Source organism: Oncorhynchus kisutch, linkage group LG10 (genome assembly GCF_002021735.2).
Source record: "Oncorhynchus kisutch isolate 150728-3 linkage group LG10, Okis_V2, whole genome shotgun sequence".
Lineage (NCBI taxonomy): Eukaryota > Metazoa > Chordata > Actinopteri > Salmoniformes > Salmonidae > Oncorhynchus > Oncorhynchus kisutch.
This window is the reverse complement of record NC_034183.2, coordinates 63,086,077-63,094,002: the sequence shown is the minus strand read 5'-3', so window position 1 is coordinate 63,094,002 and position 7,926 is coordinate 63,086,077. Positions and strand designations below refer to the sequence as shown.

Below are 7,926 nucleotides of genomic sequence, written 5' to 3'. Positions count from 1 at the left end.
TGCCAGGGCTTTTTCAGAATTGCTTTCATTTTCTCCGAACCCTTGGTGTACTTAGTACAAAAGACAGTTGCGTTGTTTTTCTTCTTTGGTTGTTTTTTTAGTAATTCATCTCTTGGTTTCTGAGATATTTTCATCATTGCAGCATCAAGAGTTTTGTTCTTGTAGCCTCTCATTTTGAATTTTATCTGTCATTTTTTTTAGCTTTGCTGTCAAAATCTGACTGGTGGCCATAGATTAGTTTAACCCTGCATAACTGGCTGTATGGAAGACCATTCTTGAGGGGAAGAGGATGCATACTATCCGCACATAGCAAGGTATTGCGATCTGTGGGCTTTGTGTATAAGTCTGTGTGTAATGCATCATTCTCTTTGATAATCCATAAATCCATGTAGTTTATTTTTCTCTCATCAGTCTGCATGGTGAATTTGAGGTCTCATTTTGTAGAGTTTGGAATTCATTTAGCAGGGTGCCCTCTGGTATACTTCCTAAGCCCTCTATCAATGAGATCATGTGACTAGTATCTTTGACATAAAATGGGAGATTCTCAACCATCGGTTTAATGTGGTAATCCACAAATGTATAAATGTTGGATGTCACAGATTGCTGCTACAGTGGGTCTACCTGGAGGAGGAGACAATGGGTCTACCTGGAGGAGGAGACACTGGGTCTACCTGGAGGAGGAGACACTGGGTCTACCTGGAGGAGGAGACACTGGGTCTACCTGGAGGAGGAGACACTGGGTCTACCTGGAGGAGGAGACACTGGGTCTACCTGGAGGAGGAGACAATGGGTCTACCTGGAGGAGGAGACAATGGGTCTACCTGGAGGAGGAGACAATGGGTCTACCTGGAGGAGGAGACAATGGGTCTACCTGGAGGAGGAGACAATGGGTCTACCTGGAGGAGGAGACACTGGGTCTACCTGGAGGAGGAGACACTGGGTCTACCTGGAGGAGGAGACACTGGGTCTACCTGGAGGAGGAGACAATGGGTCTCCCTGGAGGAGGAGACAATGGGTCTACCTGGAGGAGGAGACAATGGGTCTACCTGGAGGAGGAGACAATGGGTCTACCTGGAGGAGGAGACAATGGGTCTACCTGGAGGAGGAAATACTTGTTTGTGTAATTTACCGACTGTATAGAAAGTTGGTATCTTGGGAAATTTCACACATAGAAATTCAACTTCTTGTTTAGTGATTTTTCCTGATTCCCAACAGCTTTCCACTGTGGATGAGATTATGCTCTAATTCCAGGGTAGGGTTACAATTCAGTTTTGTGATAGAAGTCACCTTTAGATAGTTGTCGGCGACATTCATTCACAGTCACATTTATTTTGTATACAAATTCCTTCTCCTTTGTCAAATTTTTTTATGATAATCGAAGGATCTGACTTTAAGTCCTTCAGAGCCATTCTCTCGTCTCTACTCAGGTTATCATAGGATTTGTGTTTCTGTTTGTCTTTCAGTAAGTCACCTACATCATTTTCAACAATCCTACAGATAGTTTCTATGGAGGCATTGTGTTTGGGGGGAGGTACAAATGAACTTTTTGCTCTAAATGCTGTTCTCTCAGAGTTCTCAGGTACCTCAGCTGGGTTAACGGCTACATCTCCTCCTTGACTCACGGTAGGACAGGTAAGTCTATTGATTAGCCTGGTAGACCTACTGTATGTATACATCTCACTGAGGATGACATTTCAAGTGGAGTCATGTAAGTATCACTCTTATCAAAGAACTCACGCAATCTTAGATTATGAAAAACTTGAATAGATCTGGATGTCAAAGTCATTCATGTATGCAGTGTGTACAAATGTTAACCCCTTATTGAGAACACCGAGTTGAGCGGATGTCAGGGTCTTACTTGATAAGTTGAAGACATATAGCTCCTGTTGGACTGGGGGCTCGTCCTGGGTCTCAATTGATAGGTGTTGTGGGTGGTAGTGGATTTCTTCCTCCCCCGACGTATGTGTTGAACCCTCTTACATGCTTGGGTGTTGGCCTCGACGTTGTCCCCGGTGTCCCCGCCCTCTGTTGTAGATAAAACACTCAGCGTTGGTAGAGGAGCCAGAGTTAGTGCTGTCTGTGGATCGTCGGTCTGACAGAGTCACTCTGCGTCTGTCATCGGGTTGTCTCTTCCGTTTTTTGGTTTCTTGCGTTTATAGTCTCGCCAGAGATATTAGTCCGTTGTTCTTATCTTCCAAATCTCATTTAAACTTCTTGATTTTCCTGTCTTTTGCCAGTTTGTCTTGTCAAGTCAACCAGTGTGGTTTTTTCTGTGCTCCTGGTTTTGACTTTTTGCCTGACCTGACTCTGAGCCCGCCTGCCTGAACATTCAGCCTGACCTGACTCTGAGCCCGCCTGCCTGAACATTCAGCCTGCCCTGACTCTGAGCCCGCCTGCCTGAACATTCAGCCTGCCCTGACTCTGAGCCCGCCTGCCTGAACATTCAGCCTGACCTGACTCTGAGCCCGCCTGCCTGAACATTCAGCCTGCCCTGACTCTGAGCCCGCCTGCCTGAACATTCAGCCTGCCCTGACTCTGAGCCCGCCTGCCTGAACATTCAGCCTGCCCTGACTCTGAGCTCGCCTGCCTGAACATTCAGCCTGACCTGACTCTGAGCTCGCCTGCCTGAACATTCAGCCTGACCTGACTCTGAGCCCGCCTGCCTGAACATTCAGCCTGACCTGACCTTGAGCCTGCCTGCCTCCCTGACCTGGTTAATTCACTTTTACCTGTCCTCGACCAGCCTCTTGTTATTTAATAAATATCAGTGACTCGAACCTTCTGCCTCCTGTGTCTGCATCTGGGTCTGCATCTGGGTCTGCATCTGGGTCTGCATCTGGGTCTCACCATGCGTCGTTATATTGACAGCTTAAAGTAAAAAACAGAACAGAGACAACACAATCATACTCTGCGGGACAGATGACCGAAAAAAGACGCAGAGGAAAATTGTTTTGCTCCTGTTGTGTACAACACGTGGAGCATTAAGGATATGAACCTTGTTCACCCAACTGACTCACCTGAGATTGAGAGCAGTAAATGACTTGTAACAGAAAGTTAAACTCAACCTTTTTTTTTATACTCAAACAGCACGAGATATTATGTTCTCTAGTTGAGAAATATGACGATTTCTTGGAGGAAGTGTGTCTTCCTAGTGGGGGCTTTATGTGTAAGTGTTACTATAACCATGATTATGTATGGACAATGCTATGACCTGGACTTCTTCCACGACAGACTTGCGAACAGGTGAATATTCTGCGTTTTTTAAAATTGTTTTCCCTCTCAAACATTTGTATCTTCTAAAACGTTGGTAGAATGTAATCTAGGCTACTTAGTTAATTAGGAAACCATTGTCCCAAAATTTTTTATCCATACAAATCAACTACCTGTATCTTCATCCCTGTAATCCATCAACCCTGACAGTTCTATGACCTGTTGCATTCAACTGAGACATTGACACACTCATCCTACTGCGACTGTAGTTTTCTTGTGTCTGGTTTGATTTTAGCAGATGAGATTACATTTGTCAAATGCATTTTTTTCATGCATTTTTGGGGGGAGTTTGTAATAATCCGTTTCTCATTCATAAGACTCTACCTTCATGTTAGTTGCTGAAAGTTGAAACTCAAATGCTTTACTAAATGAGAGATTGTTTGAGATTCCAGTGTTGCTGGTGTCTTCACATGTATGCTTGCCGTTTTGTCAAGATCTGAATTTGTGGTTAATGGTAAAGCTACTGACTAGGCTAATGTGTCTAACATATTTGTGCTCTATATCCCACAACTGACCTCATTTTTATTCCTGTTCAGACATGTCCTAAATGAACCAAATACTGTCTACATTACAGTTTAGACATTGTGCTCTGGTTTTTAAATTGTGCATGTAAATGTAATATGCTGATTACACAACTGACAGCAGTAATTATCACAACATGTTTATGGCAGTAATTTGAACTCTCCTCTGAATTGAGGTCAGGAGTCTTGTCACTTGTTTTCCTCTGTTCCAAGGAAAGGACCTTGTAAAATGCATGTTAGGAATTGTTTTGATGGGTTGAATATCTGGTACCATAAAATATCTGTTAAAATCTTCATGTATTCATTAAACCAAGGATGGGTAACTGACAGCCCACAGGGTGTAGATCAAGTTCCAAAGACTTAAATAAAAAATATATTTTTTGGGGGGTGGGGGTCAGGGTCTCAACTTACTGAGAGTTAAAATAGTAGAATACATCAAGTGGAATTTTGAAATTTGGTTGTGCATCAGCAGTTTTTCTCACGTCACTCAATTAGTCCATGACAGCTATGTTAGATTGATTTATTGTAGGTTCATTTTGCAGCCAGATTTGCAGCCAGCTATTTAAACTTGCAGTAATCATGGTTGAATTACCTACCGGTGGCCCACAGTGATTTTGTTAGTTACTCTCAATCAGATGTCCTATTAAAAACCGGAAACTTTTCTCCCTCCTCCCCCTCCCCGCCATGGCAAAATGTGTAGATTTGCAGCAAACTTTCTTTAAAACTGCAACATGTGTGAAATTGCAGGAAATGTACAGAAATGTAACTTCAAATTTCACTTAGGGTCCCCAAAAGGCTAGAGCCAGTTCTGACTGCATGTGTGGGTATGGATGTGGGTACGCAGACCCGCGAGCCATGAGGTCAGATTTTGTGGCCTCCACCCCCATCAGAGTTGCCCATCCTGACCTTAGACAAATCCACTGGATTGGTCTGATGTGCTTCTGTCCACTTAACAAGGCTTTGTGTGGATTTAACTCATTGTTGTGCATTTTCAATACATGTTGTCTTCTTCTTCCAGTCAAGACACAGAGTTTGATAGCATTTGGACTTGCGATGAAGAGCTTTGGGACAACACCACAGCAACTGGGGAAGAGAAGGTAATCGCACAGAGATAATGTAGTTGCCTCTCATCTAATAGAACAAAGGCACACATATCCGTCTTGTACAGTACAATGTCAAGTGAGGTCTGTCTCTACTCAGCTGGAGGGTTTGTGTCCTCTGAGAAAAGCAGTGAAGAAGGACGACTTCCTCAGACTACGCTTTAACTTTAAAGTGCCTGTGCTGCAGTGGGCTGGGAGCTTCAGCCGTTCCGAATGGGGGCGATTGGAGACGTATATGCCCCCCTACGGCTGGAAAGGCCTGCCCCAGGACTGTATGAACATTCCCTCCAGGACCCTATTTAATAATCTCAACCAAACTACGTCTATACTGTATATAAAGTCATTGTCCTCTCACCTTTTTACTTATTTGTTGTTGATCAGTTGTGAGAGCCACTTTGGCCCTGCTCAACGACTCGTCCAGCAGCCGCCTGTTTGAGCGCAGGTGGCCTGATCAGTGTGTTCGCTGTGCTGTGGTGGGAAATGGAGGCATCCTTCGAGGCTCCAAACAAGGCAGGGCCATCGACAGTCACCACTTTGTCTTCAGGTCAGTAGTGCTGCTGCAGCTCCCCTTCGACCATCTTCAAAAAACTATTAGACTTCTTATTGCTCTTTGACATAACTAAGATCAAGTTTGTTGCAATTGTAAATATTTCCTTATATTAATCCACATAGTTTTTAAGGAAACGCTTAAGTATTAGACTGATGGTAAATGATTTATTCCAGGGTCAATGGGGCAATCACCAAGCACTTTGAGGAGGACGTGGGCACAAAGACATCTTTCTATGGGTTCACCACAAATACTATGAAGAATTCCCTAAATTCTTACAGAAAAGATGGCTTCACCAAGGTCCCACAGGGACAGGTAAGAACTTGTGGGACAGGCTACAGCAGCATTTCCCAAACTCTGGACCTCAATCAGTACACGTTTTGGTTTTTGCCCTAACACTACACAGTTGATTCAAATGATCAAAGCTGGATGATTAGTTGATTATTTGAATCAGCTGTGAAGTGCTAGGGCATAAACCAAAACATGCACCCTTTGGGGTCACGAGGACCAAGTATGGGAAACCCTGGGCTACAGTGTTGAATCCGGTCCATTTTAAAGTGTTAGGAATTTGTCATACTCTGAGTGGTTGTTTATGCAACTATTCCTTAAAGCTTTGACTATTCCCTATCTGCAGAGAGTCCGATATATCTTCATTCCGTCCAACGAACGTGACTATGTGATGATGTCAGCTGCTATCCAGGGTCTCACTGTCACCTCCGGTCATGACAAGGGGGACTGGTGAGTTGAGATGGTCAAATATGTGAAGCCCACATTAAGAAGAGTAGTACATTTGAACAGCATGTTACAATGGTGTGTTGAAATACTGTGGTCAAGGAAAGCACAATGATCTTGTGCTTATGCTGGTGAATAGGCTTCTCAGCTGTAATTCACTTTATTACCACAAGAGGGTGCTGTTGTATTTCTATGAATGTGTTGCGGTGTGCAATGGATAGAATCTTATGAGTGGTAGGGATGTAGGCATACAATTCACTTGATGATACTCATCTTTGTGTAAGCTCCCTTGCTATTGATTTACTTTTTGACGTTCTTAATGGAACGTTCTTTCACCCCTTATTACATTTATCCCCTCAAACAGGCCCTCTCAATACTTTGGATTTAAGCCACCAGTTAAGCACTTTAAAATGCTTCATCCAGATTTTGTTACATATGTAACGCAAAGGTAAGGGGACTCGTATAGCCAGGTTAAATTGAGACTTTTAGATGATTATTGGCTGCTTTTGACACTAATGACTGTTGACTGTTAATGCTGAACAGGTTTCTGAAGTCTCCCCTGCTGAAGTACAGTCAGCTCTACATGCCCAGCACTGGTGCTCTGATGCTTCTGACCGCCCTGCACATGTGTGACCAGGTCAGGTCACATCACCACACGCTTTGCCCTTGGTCATCTATTGGTCACTGTTTAACCAACCAAGTGCCTAATGACATTTGGCAACTTGACCAGTATGGAAGTGATTTATTGGGAAACCATGACATCCTCTGTTTATAGTCCTGGTATAGACCCCATATACTGTTATTTCATATTGATTGTGTCAGATGTAATTCATTAACATAATCCTGCAGAAACAGTAAATGTGGATTATAATTAATTAACATGTAGGGGTAGATACGTTTTTTTGTAAGGGAAAATCAAGTTTGAAATGTAAAAGTGCAATTACAAACTTCAGAAGCCTTTTTAAATCTCAAGCACACAAGTATTTAATAAGTTCTACTGCAACAGGGTGATCAAATTAAGACCCTACATCTGTATTGAAAGTTAGATGGTGCTATACTGAAACTATGCATGCAAATATTTACACAGCTGACTGAGAATGCATTTCATGCATAAGTGAACAAATCTCCTACCTTCCTGCAGGTGTCTGCCTATGGTTTCATCACAAAAAACTTTGCAGACTTCTCTGACCACTACTATGATGCTGTGATGCTGCCCCTGCGCTTCTATGCCAACCACGACATGCAGATGGAGAGCTGGCTGTGGGAGTTACTGCATGCACGAAAAGTAATGTCACTGTACAAGAGGACAAAAGTAAAATGATGGACACTCAATTGTATTTTCATGTGAAAATCCTTCCTTGAAATGCTGTTAACCCCTATGTTTGCCATGGAGGTAGTCCCTCTGAAGGAGTGGCTGCTGGAGTTGTGTAGCGTCCTTTGTCATTAGTCTCACAGCAACATTAAAGGCCTTTGACGGTGTAAAGCCAAGCTCAGGTGTTCCAAGCGTCTGTTTGTGGGATCAGGCCTTCTTTGATCATTTGAACAACCCTTATCTTCTCTGTGAAGGCAGGTGCAGGGAGCCGAGACTATAGTCTCTTGGTCATTCCTCTTTCTCATTTTCCTGCAATGCCTATTCTCATTAGAAACTGTCGGGTTTGACTGGGACTCACAATGAAAGCATTCACATTATGAAGCCAGCAGTCCATTCATGCCAACCTTTTTGTAAATGAGTTTGACTTGCAGCCTCTTTGTCCAG

The 7,926-nt window shown here is 43.3% G+C and overlaps 1 protein-coding gene across 3 annotated transcripts; it reads left to right on the top strand.

The window, feature by feature from the left end:
- The first annotated feature begins 899 nt into the window (after positions 1-899).
- Positions 900-7,658, top strand: st6galnac2 (ST6 (alpha-N-acetyl-neuraminyl-2,3-beta-galactosyl-1,3)-N-acetylgalactosaminide alpha-2,6-sialyltransferase 2). 3 transcript variants are annotated; one of them, XM_031834647.1, is made up of 9 exons: positions 900-1,632; positions 4,810-4,888; positions 4,992-5,163; positions 5,273-5,435; positions 5,615-5,753; positions 6,073-6,176; positions 6,535-6,618; positions 6,714-6,807; positions 7,312-7,658. In XM_031834647.1, exons 3-9 carry the CDS (start codon positions 5,127-5,129, stop codon positions 7,489-7,491), a joined length of 801 nt encoding a protein of 266 aa, XP_031690507.1. In that variant the 5' UTR covers positions 900-1,632; positions 4,810-4,888; positions 4,992-5,126; the 3' UTR covers positions 7,492-7,658. The 3 variants fall into 3 exon arrangements, with proteins under 3 accessions (XP_031690507.1, XP_020349326.1, XP_020349327.1); XM_020493737.2 differs by lacking the exon at positions 900-1,632 and adding an exon at positions 2,479-3,243; XM_020493738.2 differs by lacking the exons at positions 900-1,632; positions 6,535-6,618 and adding an exon at positions 2,479-3,243.
- Positions 7,659-7,926: the final 268 nt, after the last annotated feature.